Source organism: Syngnathus acus, chromosome 1 (assembly GCF_901709675.1).
Source record: "Syngnathus acus chromosome 1, fSynAcu1.2, whole genome shotgun sequence".
Taxonomy (NCBI): domain Eukaryota; kingdom Metazoa; phylum Chordata; class Actinopteri; order Syngnathiformes; family Syngnathidae; genus Syngnathus; species Syngnathus acus.
Window position 1 is genome coordinate 7,820,597 of NC_051087.1, and position 22,988 is coordinate 7,843,584.

The 22,988-nt window shown below is 42.0% G+C and overlaps 1 protein-coding gene across 2 annotated transcripts in view; it reads right to left on the reverse strand.

Moving 5' to 3' along the window:
* Positions 1–1,336: 1,336 nt before the first annotated feature.
* Positions 1,337–22,988, reverse strand: part of LOC119125554 (E3 ubiquitin-protein ligase SMURF2-like) — a 35,421-nt gene continuing 13,769 nt past the window's right edge. Inside the window, exons 3-20 of one of the 2 annotated variants that reach the window (XM_037256154.1) lie at positions 22,345–22,453; positions 20,096–20,229; positions 17,648–17,713; positions 17,412–17,496; positions 16,913–16,996; positions 15,229–15,440; positions 14,015–14,099; positions 13,097–13,255; positions 12,640–12,696; positions 7,550–7,763; positions 6,307–6,410; positions 6,113–6,227; positions 5,839–6,017; positions 5,270–5,407; positions 5,030–5,150; positions 4,750–4,951; positions 4,525–4,600; positions 1,337–3,936 (exon numbers count right to left, since the gene is read on the reverse strand). In XM_037256154.1, the coding sequence (XP_037112049.1) occupies positions 3,837–3,936; positions 4,525–4,600; positions 4,750–4,951; positions 5,030–5,150; positions 5,270–5,407; positions 5,839–6,017; positions 6,113–6,227; positions 6,307–6,410; positions 7,550–7,763; positions 12,640–12,696; positions 13,097–13,255; positions 14,015–14,099; positions 15,229–15,440; positions 16,913–16,996; positions 17,412–17,496; positions 17,648–17,713; positions 20,096–20,229; positions 22,345–22,453 (2,240 nt within the window). In that variant the 3' untranslated portion in view covers positions 1,337–3,836. The remainder of the gene's footprint in view (positions 3,937–4,524; positions 4,601–4,749; positions 4,952–5,029; positions 5,151–5,269; positions 5,408–5,838; positions 6,018–6,112; positions 6,228–6,306; positions 6,411–7,549; positions 7,764–12,639; positions 12,697–13,096; positions 13,256–14,014; positions 14,100–15,228; positions 15,441–16,912; positions 16,997–17,411; positions 17,497–17,647; positions 17,714–20,095; positions 20,230–22,344; positions 22,454–22,988) is intronic. The other variant, XM_037256163.1, reaches the window with a different exon arrangement.

Here is a 22,988-nt window from a genome sequence, read left to right on the forward strand (position 1 = left end):
GCTCAGAATACAGCATGGTTGTCTTTTCAACACTGCCAGGGAAAGATAACTGGTGGAAGGTTTGTATTGTTACTGTATGAAATAAAGTGATTTAAATGTAACAATTACAATTCAAAATGACTGTTATGTCAAACTTGAACTTGTACAGACAACAATCATTACTTGGCGATACGAGAGATAATAACGTGCGTGTTTTGTGGTGTCAAGCTACTAAGTTGTCTTCATCAATGAGAGACCCATTATCATAATTTGTGAGCAGACATGCAACAGTGTACAATTGATTAACGCTGCCAAAATGCCTCACTGAACCTAGAAATGTGCATTTACATAAATTTGCTCCATGAAATGATCCGGTTGAGGGTTACCTGGTGGACTCCATAACTGTCAGCAACGTCTTGCTGATTGACTCCCTGGGCTAGGTAGTTCAGGAACATGAAGCACTTGCCATAGATGATAGAGCTGGTACAAATCAACGCCCAGAAGCGCATCTTGAGCATATGAAGCAAAACCTACAAAAATAGAACAGATATAAGACACAGTTGGTTTGGGAACAAAAAACATGCCTGATTATCACAGATTTTTTGGACAACAGAGGAAACAGGTAGGTTACACAAATATGAAAGGCAGAAACTCAACAGTATGTATCAATTTTCGCTATACAGTAAAGCAACTCTTAAGTAACATTAAATTAAATCTAGGCATGTGCATGTTACTTTGCTTCTAGCATGCACGTACAAGTTGTACATAGTATTGCCTTACTTGTCTTACCTGGTCTAACCAAGGTCGAGGAGGTCACTAAGCAGATTGTCTTAGTTGTGTCTGCAGACAGCATGCTCTACTGTCTTGTCTCTTCTTTGGCAAGCCTTGGCCTTACCTCTGAGACACATGGTCTTGAAGGGGCGAGAGTAATTGTTTCACTCGAACGACAGCTCCTCTTTAACGTACCCTTTCCTTTAACCGATGCTGGCAAAAAAAATGTTGGCTACACACCCGAGCGTGGTGTCCAATTTGAAAGTTGTCCCTCTGGACAGCAAATATGTCTACACAACGGAGTGGGGGGAAAAAACCAATACACTTTTGCATTTTTCTTCAACCTAATATGAAGGCACACAACAATGTTTAGCCCTTCATTTTGTTGCAGATGCTTGAATTTTTAGCGTTGCCCGAGTGGTGTCATGCCCACATTGCTCACGCTATGGCACAACAGTGACAGTGACCAGGAAGTAGTTGATCTGGACTGTTTATGGACCAGAAAACACACAGGCAGAGCACACACAGTGAAATCATCGGTATTTCAAAATACTGACAAATGGAAATAATGAGTGATACGCATACGTCTGTAAAACATATTGCTGTCACATCCAGACAGCAGTGTTTTATTGCTTGGCTTTCTGCAGGTGTACAAGAATTACCTGTCCCCCACCCTTGCCATCATTTTAATATTTTTACTTTATTGTCCATTTGTCAGTTACAAGCTCACAGAACAGAGCAGCTGTGGAGAAAAACGCAACATTTACTGTAACAATAAATACAAAAACCTGGGAAAATTGGATGCAGAATTATTGAAAAAGATGGTTGGTTTTATTGGGTACAATTCCAACCCCGCCCAAGTGTTTGTTAGCATGAGTGAGTCAGCCAGGAAATATGGCAAAGCGACACAGATGAGATATGGACAAACATATGTGCGGCAAAGCGGAAACATGTGCGTGTGCATATACGGATGCAGTCTACAAAATCCGTCCATTTCGTATTTGGTACATAAAGGGAAGTGTCCAAGATGTATACATGACATCTGCAAATAACACTTGCTATGCATTTTTTACTTGTGTGAAATAAAACATCAATTAAATCCTCTGTAAATGTTCATAGAACAATTTGTAAGCTCTTCATGGTTGCAGCCAGTAAAGAAATAAGAAAAAGGATTCACAAGTCCAAACAAATAGTTGTGGCTATGCAAAACGGACTTGTTGAGAAAACACGAAACTTTGCCCTCTAGTGGAAACATCCCCAGTAGCAAACGAAATTCCTATGAATGTATGACTGTTTAAAAGTCAGGTGTGTCTTTTTTTGCGTCAAGCCATCCTCATTTAAAAAATAATGTACATCCCACCCACGCTCCAATTGACAAAAAAAACAACAACCTCAAAACGCGTTCACCTGAGAATGCAAAGAGGTCTGGAACAGACATGCTGCAGTTGCACGGAACACAAACAAAAACAAATCATATATTTGTACATATATATATATATATATATTTGTACATATATATATATATATATATATATATACTCCATGTATAGAGATATGTGTTCCTCTACTCTGTATGTGTAACATAGTATAGCAAAGTAGACATGATACATTTCAAAACAGGGGTTCCCCCACTTAGGCAATTAAAATGCTGGAAGCTATTTTATCAATTGGCAATCACGCACATCACATCTTGGAAAAGACTTTTTTTTGGGGTGTCAAGGTTGATGCGTTTCGGGGTGTGAGGGAGGAACATACGATTTCATTTGTCTCTCGTTTGGGAAACCCTGTTTTCATGTTGGGTGTTGGGAGGCGGAAGTACTCCTGACATCATTGCTCACTTGCTAAAGTGCTTGACAGTGACGAGTGAAAATAAACATCTTGTCTGTCTGCAGCAGTGCACACTTTGCAACATGTCACAGTGAGCGCGCACGGTGGCCAGGGTGAAGAACACATCCATACAAAATGTGGATGGATGGATGAATGAAATCCTCAAAAAAAACAATAGGCCCAACACTTGATATTGAGCGGCTTTAAAGACCAGCAGTGGAACCTCCAAAACGGGGTTAAAAAGTGCCACAATATGAAATTGACACAGTTCTTTGTGTTACCACTCCATTAACTGTTTTCAAAGACTGCGTAGTTTGACATGATTTTTTTTCTTCTCTACATGGGCTCCTAGAAAAAAAAAATGGATAACTTGAAATTATAATTAATTCTTGGAGGTTCCGCTGTAAGATACCGTGAGAAGAAAAACTTAAAGCCCCACTTAGCTTTTCATACAAACGTGGATATAGACACATGCACACACAGATAGAACTTCTTCACCAGAGTCTGTTTCCTCAGCACTGACAAGATTGAATCGAGAAAAAAAAAAGAAACAAAAAAAAAAAAAAAAAAAAAAAAATCAAGATTTATAGCGAGATCCAAAAACAATATATTACCTTTTTAGGGCTGCTTTTAAAAGTGGACTTTTTTTTCAATGAGGGGCTTGAGAATGAACTGAATCCCTCTTGCACGTACAGACACACACACACAGACACACACACACACAGACACACACACACACAGACACACACGCACACACGCGCACACACACGCACACACACGCATACACACGCACACACACGCATACACACCCGCACACACCCGCACACACACAAGTTTGGACTGAGGTAGGATGAAAGTGCGCCTCTCCACTACAATATCTGATTTCATGAACATGGAGAGCTTGGGCAAGAATTGGCTACCTGAAGAAGTCGCGGCGAGAAGTGGCAGGAGCGTGACGTGCACAGAGCAACGCTAATTCTCGTTCTGCGCTAAAAAAAAAAAAAAAAAAAAAAAAAAAAACACCCAGAAGGAGTATTCAAATGAACGGTGTGAGCGTGGTGGTGGTCTCTAAGTCCGCCTGCTCGCTCCCAAACGTGCTACAACGTAAAGAAACCTAGAAGGAAGAGGCGCTCTGAACGATATGGGAAGAACGCGGATAGCAGCGTGAAAGAAAGAGGAAGACTGTGGGATGCTCAGTTATGCTGCATGGATGAGTCCTTGGAACAGTCGCATATTAACACACCCACACACACACCAACTCATTCCACGGCAAAGCCGCAGGTCTCCTCGATGGCGGTCAGCAGCTTGTCGTATAGTTTGTCGTAGCTCTCATAGGGCGGAATGTCGATACGGTTGAAGCTGAAACAATATGTGAGATTTTTTTTAAAAAAAGAGAGAAGATATTCACAGAGAATAGCGCTACATGGGGGAGGAGTGGCTAAGTGAAGGAACGTTTGAAAATATTCAAATATTTCTCTAACAGTTGATGACTTGAAAATTATGCCATTTGCAGAGTGATTTTAAATAAATCTGGAGAAAATGTGTTAAGTATACATTTATAGCATGTATAATCCATCCACCATTATCTAAATTGCTTATGTGCATATCGAGCTGAGCAATTACTCAAAATTCAATCACAATCACGACTATAATACTATAGTATGGTATATACTATATAATATATATATAGTGTTATACTAATACTATTCAAGTTTACAATTACAAGATTGGCAATTGTAACAAGAGCTTACATAATTATAGTGCTTCAAAGAAATTTGTCTTAACACATCCTTAATCTTTTTAAAAAATATTTAAAAATGTTCTTGTTTTGTACCCAAAAATAAATGACCAAAATAATTGTGATTATTATTATTTTTTTTCCATAATTGAGCAGCCCTGCATATACACACATGCGTATGTGTGTGCGTGTATTTGGATTAGACAAACCAGGTGTGGGCTTTGGGCAAATTGTTGGCGTTGGCATCAATCTGATGAATGGTAAAAAGTCGAGGCCCTGCAGCACCTGCAGGCAAAAACGACAAGAAAGCAAACAGAACTCAGCAAACGTTTCACCTTTTTACGTGTTACTTTTACACGTTGAGAAAACAGTCAAGTCTCTGAAGCTTTAATGACAAGGTGACACAGAAGAGAAGAGTTCTTATGAGACTGTACCTTGCAGCGCCTTGAAACCCTGCAGGGGCACCCTGGAGGAGCCGGTGACAAACTGCAGGAGGCGTGCCCTCCTCTCCTCATCAAAGGACTCGACCGCCTTCCAGAACCACTTGACGATGTTGCTGTCAGGCGTGCAGTGCTTGAGACGCGTGTTCGACTTCCAGTCGGAGACGTCGATCTTTCCCAGGCCGCACACGATCAGCTGGAAGAGCAGAGAGAACGCTAGAGAAGTGCCGACGCCGAAAATGACGACGGCATTCTGATGTCTTCGCTCTGGTACCTCGAGCTCCTTCTCGTCAAAGGACTTGAGCAGATGTTGTGGGATGACCTCATTGAAGCCTTTTTGCAGTGCCAAAAATTGAGCCTCGATTCCGTGTAGGAAACGCCAGTTCACATATAACCTGCAAAGTGTAGCGAACGCTATTTTGGGTTCCGCGTGCTGACATGAGATCAATCCAGTCAAACAGAGCGCTCTAATAGGCAAAACACATTTCTCAACTTCTGACGAACGCCTTCATACCTGACGTACTCCTTTTTGGTATCCTCGCTGACAGAGATGCTCTTTCCGTTAGGTTTGAGCTCATGCTGGATGATCTCTCCATAAGCATTGTGCTCAACACAGAAGGTGTGGTCCAGGACGCCGGTGATGTCATTGTCCCTGGGGAGAAAAACACCAACGAGCCATCGTTACTATGGCATGTATTTTAAAATATTTCCTTGATGTTGATCTACTGCATCTAATTCAATGTACAGGTGATTTTTTTTTTCATATTATAGACTTTGCATATTTTATATACTCTGTACATTTGATTTTGCATTACCTCTTGTATGCAACTTCATTCTAGGTTTGCTTAGTATACAAATTTTTATTCTACTTAATCTAATGGCTAAATAAAAACACAACGTCTGCATGACCAAATAAAACCAGCAGAGGGCGCCGCACGCGTTTCAATTGGCTGCTTTAGTATACATACGTATGTATGATTTACTGTGTGATTGTGTAAATGGTAACAACTGAAAAACAAACAAAACGTGAAGGTAAAGATTCTTTATATTATAACATTATTCTTTGAGGGAAGGGCATCTTACAGGATCCAAACGAGACTGTTGTGGAGGTCGGGGTCTACAGACTCCATGTCGTCCAGTGTGATGGGTTTTCCCAGCAGTTGCTTGTAAAAAGGCAGAGTGAAGCCTCCGTCGATGTAGTGGCCATGAAACACTGCCATGCCCATGATGCGACCCACAAAGTGGAAATACGACAGGTGCTCCTGCAGACGAAACGTGACATGAAAATGTACGTTAGACGTTTTATTGCAAAGGTCGTTGGTGGCGAGACGCGTTTAGCCATTAAATCCTTCCTTACAGGGTTGACGGCCGAGTCGGGGTTGATCTGTAAAGTGTAGATGTCGTCTCTGGAGTACTGGAACAGGCCGTAGTACGGATTGAGCATCTCATGGGACAACAAGTACAACCATTCCCTAAGACACACGCAACATTTATGAAAAGCATTAATTCTATCCACATTTATGTTCAGGAGGATATGCTCCAACAAAGTACCTTGCAACCCCGCCGTAGTCGAGTCCCTCTTCTCCTCTAAATTTGATCATCAGTCTTTTCCACAAATCCTTTGGTCGCATCTTCATCACCTGCCGGTACGACTCCTACGGTTGAACACGTACGAGGCGGAAAATGACGATACAGAAATGGAGCACAAATGAAATAGAAAGCCAAATAATAGTCCTGCAGGGGATGTGTGGGGTTCAAAATAATAGCAGTTAGCGTTCTCAAAGCAGCATCATTTTTCATGTTATTTAACTGCACAAAATGTTTTTCCTTTCGACATGACGCAAGAGTGGACCTCTCGGGGGGAGTCCGGCCTCCAGAGGCTGAGTCTCAGTAAACATCTCTGCCCACCGCGGCGAGCGACAGCTCTTGCTGTAAAGTCCCAACAAGAGCTCGGCCGCTTTCAACATTTACATTGAAACGCTTCGTCTGAGGCAGCATTGAGCTAATTGCTGCCAGCAGCAGCTGTTCAACAGAACTTTGTGCAAACCAGCAACTCGTGCTCGTGAAAGCACTGCACCTCAACCACATGCATCATTATCGATTTTTTACAATTCTCAAACGAATGTGTGGTACAGGACGCAGGTCAAGATAACTCCACAGAAGCCGTTGTGCGTTTGCCACCTCAGTCTCTCTGCCCCGGCGGGCCCAGACAGTGAGACGAAAGCAGCTCTGCACACTTCAACATCTGTCATGTCCAACGAGGATGAAGTCATATTTTTCATTGCTCAACTTGAACTTGTGAAGTTACGTCTGGCTCACCACCCTTGCCTTCATTGCCTCCGTAAGGCGCCCCGCCCGCCCCCGTCCCCATCCCGAGCTTCTTAGCTGCTGAAATCATCCTGAAAGAATGCCTCGCCTGGGTCAAACAAATGATTGGGAGAAGGAAAAGGAACAGAATGACACTCTGAGCTTGCGTGAGGGTCTTTCTGGTCTGCTTTTCCCTGGAAATCATAAAGTGCTTCCAAGTACTGCTATGTTATTGGGCTGCCCCGGGCCTTTTTCTGGGGCACGTCATAAACACTTTGAAAGGAATTGCTAGTAAAATGCAAAGATGTTGAGAGCATTCCATTGTTTACAGGCATGTTGGGCCCAAAAAAGCAAGGCATGTAATCCATTTTATATGCATACGAGTGAGTTAGAGGTTTTGCGTGTGCTTGTGTTGCACACGTTCAATCGCAGGTGTATGACACTTGGTGATTGGCTTCATTCTTTTCAGATATTCCTTTTCTCTTACCTCAAAGATCTCCTCACGGCACACCTCGATGCGGCAGTGGCCCGCTTGCGGTTGTTGCTGTGAGAGTTCCTGACGTAGAATCTTGAGCTTTTGCACCAGATCTCGCTTGTACCTGGGCACCGTCAAGCACTCGGCCTCCTCCGGCAACTGGGCTGGGGAGAGTGTCTGCTGCGGGCCACTGGAACCTCCTTGGCCCTTCATCTGAACTGCATGGCTAGAGAGAATAGAGTGTGGTGGTGGCATTAGGCATTTTTTTTAATTGGGTACCATCAACAATGAAGACAAAAACCGTGATGCTGACAATAAAACTGCAAATGGAACTCACTGAAATGCAGCCTGTGCATCTCTGCTCTGGCAATTGTTTAAAAACTTTTTAATTTACACTGTTTACACTTATGTTGAAACGCAAAATAGGTACATCATATCCAGCACAAATAAGCACATTAACATCAACTTAGCTGGGTAGCTCTTTCCCTACCTTCCACCTCCTTTCCCATCTGTTGCATAAAGAAGTGGATGGACCGAGGTGTCCCTGCCCACCACAAGTGGAACTTCCATGACCCAGCCACAGGAGTGGCCACCCTTCTACTTTGAGGTAATGCTGGGAAAAGCAAAACATTTCTGCAAACTTAGCTTTTGTCTTTGTCACTCCAGACACTTCCTTGAATGCTACCAGTGAGGTTGAGTTAATTTACCACTCCGCCTCGGGTTCATCTATGCATGGTCAGTACAGCGGCCGAGTCGCCCTCAAACCATCTCTGTGGTGTCGGCGGTGGGATGCCTGGGTGGCCCTCATAAAAACGTAATCCATCTCTCCCTTCAACAGGACAAGAGCCCACATTCTCCAGTGAGGAGATGCTGAGTCAGCAAATAGCTTCTTCACAAGAAGCTGCTGTCGTCTGCTGAGAGACGGGGGTGGGAGGGCCGGTCAAACAAAAGGCTTCTCACCGTGAGGTCTTCATTCACACATCAAGGAACGGGAAGCCTTCTAAGGTAGCAGTATATAAGCACCCACTTATTCCAACACGGCTCGTACACTTGAGGACCCCGGTTCAGTGGCTTGAGCCTCGCCGCCGTTCCAAACTAAACGGGTGCAGTGTTTCACGGGTCTGTCCCTGTATAATCAAGTCCACTGTTATTTATTTTTCTGGCAAGCACTGGGGCTTCTAGCATGTCAAAGTCTTTCCCCCGAAAAGAAAAGATGGCCTTTAAACATAATGGAATGTGCTTTTTTTGACTGAGGCTTAAGACGCCTCCTTTACAAAGCGTATAATAGAGCCCAAATTCAGCACACTTCTTTGGACAGCACACTGTAATTAAAAATACATTTTGACAAAGTTAATGGGCTCTGGTTTACAAACAAGAAAAGCTCTGCATATTTGATGGTGAATACAGAAAATGCCAGCACGGCAAATCTGAAAATCCACCAAGCTCTTCACCGCCACTGCATGGATAGATAAAAGATGCTGACTGGAAGACAATGCAAATCCAGCAAACATTTTTCTAAATGCTTGCGTGCACGTAGTCGAGAATGCAGGAATGAATGTTTCGCAAAAATATATGGTTAGACCTGGTCCTCATTCTGTATTCATATGTAGATGAATATAGTGAGGCGTGCCACAGGCAGTGTCTTTCAAATCCAAACCACAGCTTCTGCCCTTTGAAGTAATGCCGCCGGGCACTAATACGCCTGCTTTCACTGTCTTGCCTGCCACACCTTCATCCACTCGTGGAAGGATTCTTCCACCATCCACAAGAGCCATCAGAATGAAGCCACGTCTTCAAAACGGAGCCCCCTTGATGGCCTTCTTGAGCTTGGAAAAGGGGTGGGGAGCAAATCATTTACATGGAACTCGGCCCAGTGAGTGTGGCGGTTTCTCCGGCGAGGCAATGTTCTTCTTGGCCAGGAAGTGTCAGCTCAGCTGCTTAGGGTATATTGAGCAAGAATGTTGTCATGGAAAGCAACCATGAGTGGTCATGCCACAACTCTTGCCTCTTCTCGCAGCATCTCTTTTCAGATGTGCTGAATGACCGTCTGGCTCGAGTTGAAGAGGAAAACTAGTAGCTCAGGTTTGAAATAGCTCTTGTGATGCCCGTCCTGGAACTTTTCTGACACGTTTTATGAACAGAAAAAGGCTTTTCCGAGGTTCTGCGGGGCAGTAATAAGTGCTGAGTGGGTGCAGTGGTGTTAAAGCCGCACCCGTCGCCGCCACCCCCCCACCCAGGAACGAGAGTCAAAGGGGCCTTTATGAGTCCATCTGCTGAGGGCATCAGCTGGGGCTCCTGCATTGTAAGAGAGAACTGGTCGGAACTACGGCACGGCTACCGACTCTGAAGTTGAACGCGTGCTCAAAAAATTATTTATCTGGACTTCACTTTCTAGCATGAAGATCAGAATTGATCCATTTGAAGCCTGATAAGAATATAATAACACCAACCAACAAAACTGTAGCATGCTATACCTACTTTTTTTTCCTTTTCATTTCAAAGCTTCAAGATGCAGAGTGAAGAAATGATTGGGAAGCTATGTGCTTACTGGAGAAACACACTTGGGAACGCGGAACTTTCAAGCAGCTCGGGCACTTTACATTTATATATGGTAAATTATGGCTGTGGTATATTCAAACTGTGAAAAGTAAGCAATACTCACGACTCAAGACATTAAAGCAAATATTTAAATAAAAAATGATGATGTTCTTGGGGCAATACCCGCTTTGGCCCACTAAATCGGAATCCACGAGTGACTAAAAATACCTTCAGCAAACAGTGACGCAACTTCTCAGATGTACACTATGTGCTGGTGCATGGGAGGAAGCAAACTATGGGAGAGACAGTGTGGCACACCACAGTAATGTGGCCGTGTCTGACTGTCTGACAAGTGTCTGACAACAGTAGCCTTCCACGGCCGAAGACGGACGGACGCCATACCCGCTGCCAGAAATATGTTTGAAACAGATCCGTGCCATGCCTATAAAGTCGAGGAACACAGAGGTGTCAACAACAGACACAATTTTGCATCACATTTCTTCTGCTCTATTCTGGCACACAAAAACACCAAATGCTACTGAATGCAGAAGATAAAAACCTTGACAAATACAAAGAAGCAGAAGCACTTAAGGGAAAACACTGGCTGATAAAAATGGCAAGGAAAAATCACCCCACATGGAAATCATTCCATTCAACGGCCTTTTGTCTCTGGCAGCGATAGAGCAACACAGATGTCTGCACGTTTTGTTGTCAGATTGAGGTTGACACACAAAAAGCCAGTACATTTCATTCAGGAGCATTATCAAGTCAAATGTGTTTGTACGTATGGTATGAATCCCCATGCACTCGCGCCCGGAATCTCTTTTCCTGGCAACTTGTGATGGATTTACACAAAACAGGTCGACTTTGGCCTCCACCACGAGCATTAGCACAAGGCAGCGTGCAATAACTGACCCTGACATACAGGTACCACCTCCATCAAGGACATTCAAAAGTAATTGGGTCAAAGCCTTGCTAGATTTTAGCTGGGTCACGGTGTGTTCATGTGTACGACGTATAGCGTCGTTGGGTGAAACGTCCCCAAATCTGAGTGATAAAAGACAGATGTCCTGACAGTGAGCCAACGGAGAGGCTTATAACTTTAACAGTTTTTGGAACAGCGCAGAGGGTGGGGAGCAGCAGAGAGATTGAGGACAAGAGCTGATAGGGTAGTGGTGGTGGTAAGGGGAGGTGGGGGCGGGGGTGGATAATAGTAGAGATGCAACGGTAAAAAGCCTCTTAAAGGCCTCTGCAGACAGTAAGAGAAGACTAGCATGCCCATGCAGGAACAATTACATTTTGTTTCCAAGGCATGTGCCTCATTCTGCTCATCTGCTGCTGTTAAACAAGCCATTTTGAGTCACAATAAGCAACAAGCAAACAGAGCAGCGCCAAAGTCTGCAAGAATAAGTCTACAGTTTAGGTTCGGGAAAGGGGAAAACGCTGCAAGGACATTTAGGCACTTGGGAGCGGTCGCTGACAATGGATGAAGTCATATTGCAATGTACCCAGGGAAAAGTCAGCAAATCACCACGTGATGCATCTTTGTCACTGACAACATTCATATGGGAAGAATTTTTCATTTTCAAGGTAAAGAGCATTCAATAGCAACAGCAAGTGGTGCACAAATGACAGCGCTTCACAAATCCATCCATTTTGTCTGTTATGTCTGCAAACGGGAGAATCGGATGTTGTCACGCAACCTTGTCCATCCAGATAATGAACGAAGATAAAAGTCCAGCTGACAAGCTATGTCAAGGTGAGTTGAATTTACACCTGCTGTTTCTGAGATTCCTTATGTAGAGCGTCCCAACCTTTTTCATTCTGACAGAGAGAGGCTCCATTAGAAAGTAGTTCCAGTTAATTTGGACTTTCTGCACCTTGTCTGGCCTCTGTTAGAACTCCCCGAATAAAGAGTTAAGAGAAGCAGCTAATGATGCAGGCTGAAGAACATAGCTGAGCTCTGACTTACATCCAGAGGCGGTTCTCACACATACACACACACACACACAGACACGCACGCACGCACGCACACATGGATACCATTTGACCAAAAGGCCAGATGCTGACTTCCCAAACATGCCTCTCATACTAGTTTCTGTTATTACTGCAAGTGCTTTTGTTTAAATGCTTCCTGCATGCAAATATGAGCAGACTAATAAAAGTACATCGCACAACTGGACAGGCCTTGATACTAAAGCCATAACTCAGGACTGAGGGTTAAATGATTTCCATAGATGATACATTTATGGCTCTATCACTTAGTTGTCTTTTCTTTAGCACATTTGTACTTGGCCAAGAAAGCCAAGCTTGCAAATATAATGCCATCATTTGAGTTGTCCGATAGATGATAGATGGAGGAAATTGGCCACAGTATGTCAGAAAGTATGTGGTAGAGTGATTGTATGAAAACATCTGTCACCTGTGGATGTTCATCATAATTCTCTTCAAGTACGTCAGCAATGTATGAGTATGTGTGTGTGTGTGTGTGTGTGTGTGTGTGTTGTCTGGATGCAATTACAGTGTGTAGGCTGTGCACATTTCAGTGTGTGCGCACGTGTTACCTGTGGTTAGTGTTTTGGCTGTCTGTGACCACACGGGATCCATTTGGACTGGGGCTGCTGGAGTGGAGAACGTGGAGGGAAAAAGAGAACGGGAAGTGAGCCATAAAAGAGAAGGTGAATGACAGAACAGGGGGTTGAAGCACAGAAACAAGTGGGGACAAAAGTTAAGGAAAAGCGAGACAGGACCAAATAAAGACAGAGAGGGGTACAAAAGCAAGGCGCTCATTACAAGGTGTTTTTTTAAGCAATTCTATAATTACCACATAAATACAGTGTACATCACATTACAATTCTATTTCAATCATACTATGTTGACTCAAACAAATTCATGTAGCCGCATGATCATCTATTTTTTCGATTAACACAGACGCCATTGTAATTTAATTTTTAGCATAATCTATAAGCCACGTACACTACCGGGAAAGGTCTGAGTAGGGTTAATGATTCCTTTGCTTACTTGAGAACCCGATGCAGGTTAGCAGACAGTCTCGGGTCTGTGAACTGGGTAGTTCGATTGTTGTGGTCCACAAAGTAGACGCGGCCGGTCGCAGTGTTTCTAATCTCCCAGCCTGGCGGCAGAGGGCCGAGTTCCTCGCAGTTCACGTTACTCAAGTCCCTGGATGAGCACCAGAAACCATTAGCAGCAGTCATGCCAAATGAAATGTTTATTGGTATTATGTTTGATCTACGCTATGCAGGGTGCTTCATCTAGGTCGTGTAAAGAAAAGTGGCTGTATCTGAGTTGACATTTTTTACACAGGGCATGATGGTATTTATCACACAGGACCTTTTCAATAAGATCACATAGCCATGGCTTTTAACAGACTTATCCCTCAGGCAAACTCCTTGCTCCACTTTGTTAATTCTTTTTCTCTCCTGTACATTGACCATTATGAGGACACCAAAGCCCTAATGTCCTGGTGTGTATGTGTGCATGCTGTCCTTGTATTGAGGCAGTACGCATTAGTCATGGACACAGAGCACATGCCTCGCTGCACCCATCAACATACTAGGTCATTTTAGAAACCTCGTCCAAAGGGAACAAACACCGAGGTGGCATCTATGGGTTTGGCGCTTTAGATGCATGCTTCATCTATGAGCTGCAGCTGCACAGAGCGATCCTCAGAAATGTACTCAGCAATCCAAAAGAACACATTGGAGCGCTTGTGGAATTGCGAGTGGAGATCTTCTTGCAGGTGGTGTGTTTGGTTATTCCAACAATTTTCTTCCAACTGAGGAAAGGTCATTCCTTTGGGTGATCCTGACTGAATGTAACATATGCCTAAAATACTTTCGATTTCTGAATGCATATATAAGTCTTCATGTACGTCTAGAGAATCAAGAGCAAGGAAGTAAATAGGAAGACGATGGCTACCTGGGAACGCGAGGGTCGTGCCAGGTGCTGACTCCAGTCTGTGTGTGCAGGAAGTACACTTGACCCTGTTGAGTCGTTCGTTGCTCTAAGAAAAGACAGAAAAAGACTTTAATTAAAAATTGCCAAAGAGGTCTACTCATCTGGCCCTGAGAGAAGAAAGAATGAGTCAGTTGGTGTACTATGGAGAGGTCTGTTTAGAATTAATGAGATGCGTAATCTGTCAGAATCACAGTTGACCAAAGTCTTCTCTTAAGACAGCAATGTCACCCTTTAATTCATTCAGAGACCTTCTCCAACTTACAAATGGTACTTGTGTTTGGATCATGCCAAAACTGCTAATGTAAAAATTGAGCCTAAAAAAATAAGTGAGCCAAAGACACCAATAGGATGGGAGTGTGGAGGTGTCCATGTGTAATTTTCTAACAGCTTGTAAAACCTCTGTTGTATCATTTTTCTGTCTCTGTAGTTCAGTGGGTTCAGTTTGAAAAGAAAGCTCACCGACTAGCAGTGGAGCATCAGTGACTCACTTTGTCCAAGTGAGGCCAGCGTCACACATAGTAGGGATCCAACAGTGCCACCCTAAAATACTTGCATACACCATCGCCTTTTGAGGAACAATTCATTTTTAAAGACTCATAATTAAAGGGGAAGTCAACCCCAAAATTTCCTTGACAATAATATATTCTATATGCCCTCACTAGGCTCGACCTGGCATTGTGATTATTATTACGTTTGCGGAATATGTTTTTGCAGAAAAATTGACCTGTTTTTATCCATCTTCGGGGGCAGCCATTTTGCCACTTGCTGTCGACTGAAGACGACATCACAGTTGCTCATTCACAACCAATCACGGCTCACCAGTTTCCAGAAGCTGAGCTGTGATTGGTTGCGACCTGAAAGTCATTTTCAGTCACCAGCAAGTGGCAAAACAGCTCCTCCCTAAGATGGATAAAATGGATTTTGCCCATTTGATTCACATTCCACAACCAAAACAATAATCAGAACATTGTGTTTCAAAGGTTTGAAATATTCTATCCGTCACACAGCTAAATAAGGTAACAATTTAGTGGTCATAATGCTGTGGCTGGTTTATTCTTTGAATGAGGCATACCAGACCATTTAGTAATTACTAAAATGACACAATCACGTCCAAACAACATTTTGCTTCAACACTGTGCGCGTGCAAACCAACGTGTATCTCTGCCATCTCTTACCATAACCCTCGGGCAGGTCGGGAGGCGTGTGCAAGTGCGTTCGACTCATGTAGTTGCGGTGTCGTTGTGATCGCACCCGTCTCTCTTGGAGTCGCTGTTCTCCGGGTGGGCCGCTGGCCTCTGCCCCGTTAACGGGCGTCATCACTGGTGTGTTCTCATCCACCACACAGCTCAAAGGACGCCCGGATGGGCTGGAGTACTCTGAAGCTGGCCTGGAAGGAACCAACATGTATTTTTACTGTTTTGAATATCATTTCTGCTTTCATGCTTTCAACCGCAACTTTGACTTACTCCTTCACATATCAAAGTAGCCTTAGCACAAAAACAACTTTGAAGTAGGCTGACAAACAAAATGAGTTTTCAATTATTTGTAAAATGTTTAATTGGTCGCAATGTGGAAATAATAAAAAGTATGGTCAAATACGAGTTTTGATAAGTGTGGTTGCGTGATTATTTGGAAGGTTGGTCCAAAAATGCGCTAATGTGCGGTCGGAGGCTTTCTTTCTTGTCCTGGTGTCTAGACAAAACACATAAGAAGCGTGTAATTATGGTATCATCATCCCTCAAAAGGCGACATGCATTTGAAGGTTATGAATATTTATGCCGTATTAGTAGTGAACAGGAGGTTCTCACAACACTGAATCTTTAGTATGTTTGTGAGTTACTTAAGAGCAGGATGTCGACAGCAGATATCTGATAAGCAAACACAAACACAGACTGTCTGGCTTACTGACATTTGTGTGTGTAACAAGTCTGACCACTGTCTGGCTATCCACAGTAACTGACGCCTTGGTTATCAAAAACCTCGAACCCCTGTCTGTCAGCCCACCTCCTCCTCACTCCTTCCTCCTTCCATTTCCTCTTCCTCCTCCCCTCTCACTACCTCCTTTTCCACCACAGCTTAGCACTAACCACCAACAATTTGCTCACTAAATGGATTAAGAATGATATGAAGAGAAAAAGTACAAATTGTTAACCCATGCGATCAAATAAAAAGCACGGAAACAAAACTTGATTACAGAGTGTTTTTTCAACAATTCTTCAACCATTTCACTCGGCCACTAATAAAATCGAGCCAATTTCTTCAATTATGTTCACTATTCAGATTTTTCATTTCATTGCTTACCTTGCTTTGTGGCGGCCACTAAAACGGCAAAGAAAGTGCAGTTGAGGTAGGCGTTTTGTTTGCTTACTCCCTGACGGCTCCCGCTGATATGGGTCAAGAAGGAAGGCGACAGTTGTTCCGGCAGGAAAACGGGCCAAGTAAAACCTCGCTGTTCGACTGGCTGGCTTACTCGCAAACGTATTTGGGTATTGGTGTGCATGCGTGAGCTGAAGTAGGGTGGGGTGGAGTTAAAGGAAGTTCACATATTACCGACACTAGAAGGGGTCATTTGAAGCCAGTTAAATAAAGACCCTCCTATTGCTTTTTGCACAGTTGTTGTGTAAGTGCTAAATAAATAACAATTTACTGTGTTGTATTGTACCATGTTGTTCTTTTTATTTATTGTATTAGCGTGAATGACAGATGTCTGGTGTGAAACGTGCCATATCGTGTATTAATACTTCTTTGTTTAAAATCATATTACTTCACAAGGTTAATGATGTAAAGTACCTGTATCAATTATCGTATTATTTTCATTTCATTTTACATTTCTCAAAGTTAAGTGCAAAAGCAACGTACCTGGTAGGTCTCTCCCATTGTGTGGTGCGTGTGATGTGGTTCAGGTACTGTATTCTTCCAGAGGCTGTTCTTCTCTCTTCCCATCTGTTTAACACGTAAATTAAAACAAGAATTTTTTTTCTTTGTTGCATCGTAAAATATAAGAAAAACATTGTTGATGTTTTGCATTGTATTGCTTTTAAGAAAGCATAATAAAATGTAAGAAAAATAAATCAGGGAAGGTAAAAATGACGTTTTCTTTTAGATGTACAAAAAGCCAAGAGAATGCACAGTTAGAAAGTTTCCAACATTGTTAGAACGCACTGATAGTGAAGTAAATAAAACAAATAAAAATCGCGGCGTGGAAAACAAACAAGGAAAGGTAAAAAAGATGCACTCTTCAACTCATCAATGGATGAAAATGTGAGTCCTAAGAAAACAAGTATATGTGAAGGATGTTTTCTTACTAAACTCGTGAAAGCACAGCGAACACAAGCTTCTTCACAAACATCATACTGACCCATCAGGTAAGTCGTTGTCAAAGAGACGACTGCAATCCACCACTGGTCCTCCGGTACCTATGCGGTCTCTTGATTGAAGACTTACTATAAAAGACAAGAAAGATGGACTTTATCAAATCACTCCGTTTTATGACATATAACCACCGGTTTACATATAATGCCACTGATGAAAATGCAAAATAATAGGAAAAGGAATAAGTCCATGTACTGATTGATCATAAAAGTGTCGCTTTACCTACGATCTGCCCTCTGACTGTATCATTATCGTTTGGGCCAAGCTTATTGAGGTCCAGTCTTTGATCTGCAAAGGGTAGAAGGATTCCCATTAATTCAGCACATATCCAAAGGTCACATCATGTCATACATATTAGTGGCAACAGAAAGGAAAGTAATTCACGCTAAATCTATAGATGCAATACACATGAACTTGACAATTGTACTTAAAAGTCATGTAAAAAAAAAAAAACATTGAATACTATATTTTATATTTGTATGAATCTCATAACCGAGCAAAATGAGCAGGAATCCAAGTCTTGTGGTTCCTTAATGACTCAAGAACCAGACCTACTGGGAACAGTACAGAATGTTACCTTCCCTTTACATCCATGAATTTTGCTTGTGTGATATGAGCACTTGACGGCCTAAATAACTTTGTTCCAAGAAGCGTCTGAGCATCTGTTCCTTATACACGTCTAGACTAAACATACATTTTCTTTCTAAATAAAAGGCCACCATTGAGACAGTACATTTATAGTTCTCAACCACGAGCACTCACCACACCATTTAGCTCCTAAAGGCTATGAAAAATGTGCAAACCTGCACTGTGTGTGGCTGTAAAAGAAAACTTCCATGGGAGGTGTGGCTATGTTTTTCTATCTGTCCATTAATGTGTGCAATATGATTTAAAAAGTAATGATACTAACGAAAGAGTAACATCACAGGTATGTTTTAAAATCTATCTGATGGGTGTTTGTGAAGTGAGGCAGAGGATGTTGAGGTTTGTGACCACAACACAACAGGAAGAGGAGCTCGGTATGCTGCCAGATAGATTTCTAGAAATCCAGGGCAACCCCATTTGGGGTTTTGAAGCTTTGTTTGTATAGAAACTGAAACAGTTTTGTACAACTTTGGCTTTAAGTTGAATGACAAGTCAGCTATGGCTAGGAATAAACCCTCTAGGAATCATGGAGATTCCAGTCATGTGTGTGTGAGCGCTTTTTTCGTGTCCATGTATGTTTGCATCTTGGTCAGACCACAGAATGAGTGCGGTTCACATTTGCTGCACACTGGACAAGGACAAAGGATTTATGTGCAAATTGGTGTGCTGCAATTGCTCATGCTTCCTGTGGCTCCGATTAAGTATAGTGTCTAGAATGCTGGCTATACAATAACGTGGCCAGCCTGGAGCCGGACAGGAGAATGTCGTGTCTGTTTTAGAAAACCGTGTGCAAATCTAAAGTGCATGCCCTTTGGCCCTGGATAGGTGACAGCATTGTACTTGACTGGCACCATCATAAGACTTTTTTTTTTTGGCAAGATTGCTCCTGCTCTATAGTTGGGAGATTACAATCAGGATTTAACAAAAATGTCACTAAGTATTTGGAGTTGACGCAAGAGGCTCTTAAACTCCACCACATTCATTCAAGGAAGCCCAGACAGTTCAGATAAAAGGACATTATTTATTAGTGTTATCCTGATTGCAGCAGTTACATGATCCTGCTTGACTCCAGTGCTTTGCTGCTCTCCGTTAGAGATAAATGACTCATCCTCAATGTCCTCCTTAAAGGGTTATACTCTCCATTAAACTTCATTCAATATTCACAAGTCAGTCACTTGGTCACATAAAGTAGCTCAACCATGACATCTACGCCTCTTTTCAATAGTTCATGTCTAGAGCACGAATGTGGAAAAAAAATATTTGAATTATAGCCAAGTAATATATTGCAGATTGTTTTAAGTTGACTTGTCTGTGGTGACTTGGGTATGATCACCATTTTTTTGCATTTTTTGACATCCAATATTTACAAAATCAAACATGCCTGATGGCGTAGTTTATATCTTTGCTGTCAAAGTAATTAAATACTAGATATTTAGTAAACATACACCTGAATATTATTACAACATTGGCAATAGGTGTGGGATTCGCAGACTTAACTTGCTATATTTCACCAAGAATAGCAATATCTCGATTAAGCAACAGTGGTAAAAGAAACGCTTGTTGAAATTTATAAGTGTCATAAGGCTGTGTGTTGTGTATTTTGCTCCACACGAAATTGACTTATTGACAAAGCAGACTTGCTTCAAAATTGCTCAAATTAAGTTAAATTTAATTTAACCCTAACCCAACTAATCATTGAGTGTACAACTTGGACACCGCTTGTGGATATGACTGAATAAATAGAAATAGTAGAGGGTGGTTTGAAAAATTCACAAAGGATGGGAAACAGTTTGGCACTTCCGGTATACTGTTACCGACGGGAGAGTGTGTGCGTGCTTATGGTCAGGGAGCGCGACTTGACATAAGGGAAGGGGCTGTTATTTTGACAAGTCAGTGAAGGCTATCGTTCATTTGATATGACTCAGCATTATTCCAGCTGTCCAATAAATACATTGTCACCCCAATCACTCCAATGTGATATAAGATAATGGCGTGTCAATTTTCCAAAGGCGAACGAAAACTTACAGCCTGTGTCTTTAAGTCTGTTGATAGCATTTGAGAGGAGGCGGACGCAACCGAGAAAACCAGCTCCTTGCTTTTTGTGTATCTTCTTGTGGTTCCAAACACTGATAGTGATGGAATCTGCCTTTCCAATATACCTGGAGGGAAGCAAACAAACATACAATGGTGTGAAAAAGTGTTTTGTATATTTACATATTATAGATGTTTTCCCCAATAAATCAAATCACCATTTAAAAACGGCACTTCACTCACGATTTCTTTGGTTGATCTTTGTATTTGTTTGATGACCCTAAAGTATTGAAATTATGCAACAAAAAAATAGATATACTTTTTCCTGGCATTTTATTCTTAAGTCAGAAATTAAAACTAAACATTATAGAGCACATTGCAAAGTTACAGTTTTAGCACTTAGGCATCCTTGTACTCAGCTTTGAAATGTTACCTAAGAGTCTTTCCTAAGAGTGAGAACATATGCTGGGATTGTGGTGTAGACAGACGTTCAGGCTGAGCAATAAGAGAAGACACAGATTTGAAAGTAAGTGTGTGAAAATGTGGTTTTGCTGATTTAGTGCAAAGGAAGCCTGTCTAGTCAGTGTTAAAAAAAGAGAGGAAATGCAGATGACGTGCTTTATTATATCTGCGGTACAGACAGATGTTATGTTTTGAAATGAGAGTAAACATATCTTGCCTGAGTTCACACTCAAATACACAACAACAAATGGCTCGACCCACAAACACAGCATTGCAGCACGTCAGCCTTGTAATATGACATCTGGCAAGGTAAGGTGTTCCCTCATGAAAACCACTTCAAAATGTCAAAATGTTTATTATGACAACTAAATCTCGGCATTTAGAACTAGTCATATTAAAATTATAATTACAACCCCTGTGGCTTGTGATTCTGACCAGGATGCAGTGGCAGGGCTTGGCAGCCTTGCTCCGTCGTATACTATGAGCTCACTGAACATTTTCCGCTTTTTTAATGAGAAATAGATGACAAGTTATTTTGCTTATCCAGGTGAGTTAATTAACAGCGTCTATGCCAAGAATTAAATTTGGCGAGAGAAAAAGGGAGTGATTATTATTATTATTTAAAAGGATTACACTACTCGGGGCAATCTACAAATAGAGAAACGTGAACAAAGGTTGAAGGGCACACAATATACTACCTATTTTATTATCATTCTGTGAACAAAATATTTTAGTCTAACAACATGGGCTAATGGTCCCAAAATATAGTTTTCAGGGTGTAGATGTCATATTACACAGAGACGGACGGGGGTTGTAAATAAACTAGGAGCCTGCTGCCGACGCACGTGGCCATAAAAAAAGACACGATAGCGACACTTGTGAAACTGGAGTCTGCCTATTGGGGGGTGTGGCAGATTGGAAAGCCACCAAGCCCACAGTCCCATCTGCTTTCTGTGGCATGATAGCCATTTCCTGAAGCAGAGGAAGAGGCCAGGGGTCGCTGGCGGGGAGCACGCTTCACTGAACGGTCCAAAAGGGGGAAGAGCATTATGTAAAAGCGGAAGGAGATTTGATGTGGACAGATACTGTCGGTGACGAAGGAGCAATGGAAACAAGAATTAAATGTCCGATAGGGTTAATGGCGCCGAGCAGGAGACTTTTCCGATAAAGGTTAGAGTTAGTTCTCACGAGAACGAGTCAATTCAGTATCATTGGGATTGCCGAAATCGACGGAGAAAGTTACATTGACAAAGAAGACCCCTGTAAGACATTCAAATAAAATGGCACCGACAGGATTATGATCAAACTAAAGTCGAGAGTAGTTTTGTTCACAGAGCATTTTCGACCAAAAAGCTATTATTCTGTTTCCAAAATATAAGCAGAATTCACAGAAGGAACAAAAACATTCAAATTAGTCTGGGTTCTTTTTCCTGGCCAGTTGACATATAAAAACAGACATGCATATTCCAAAACCTTCAGGATGTTTTGTTCCTGTGCTTCACAGCTTTCGGCAGAGAGAACATGACTTAAACGGCATTCCCCAAACACTTGCATAGCAACAACAATACAACAAGGCTGCATTCAAATTTGAAAGGGCCCCTGTAATTGGCTGAATATTGGCACTTATTTAATAGGTCTGGAATTACAAATGATTTCTGCAATAAAAATCCTGCCCCTAAAATACTCTATCGTGATTTTAGGGTTACTTTCATCAGATATCATTGAAAATGAATGCCACTTGAACATGAGTACAAGCATGAGTAGCATTCGGGTCTACTTACAGATCATAATGCTGATTCCATTTTGGGTCCAATGTATTTCTCACAGTATCGGTAGAGTGGCACTGCCCGGAGCCATCCACCACCACTTTGGCAAAAGGATCAGGTAACCCTGTCGAGCACAAACAAAAGTCAGACATATAGTATGTGAAGTTTGTTTAGCAATGAACAAATAAACAATCAAACTAATAAACATTACAAGTAATTTAAAGGTTTTGAGGTGATTCTTGCAGAGGCAATTGTGTTTTTAGTCTCATAGAGATACTCTGGTTAAACGAAGTGAATTGTAAAATAAAATACCAACTGTTAATCTTGATCCAATTAAGGAAATAGCATAGTAACCTACTGCCAAAGAAAGTCCTAGCTGAAACCCAGAAAGGCTGGAATTGCACGTGTCCCAATACTTAGAGCTAGACTGGACAAATAGGGTCTTACCAGACCATATTTTTATTTATTTATTTATTTATTTATTTATTTTTTCAAGTCAAAGTCAGCTTTATTGTCAATCCCTTCATATGTCAAGACACACAAAGAAACCGAAATTCCGTTTCCTCCATCCCACGGTGACGAGACATACAAGTAGGCGACACAAAACAAAAACAAGAAGGCACAAACCATAAATAATAAATAATAAATAAAATAAAATA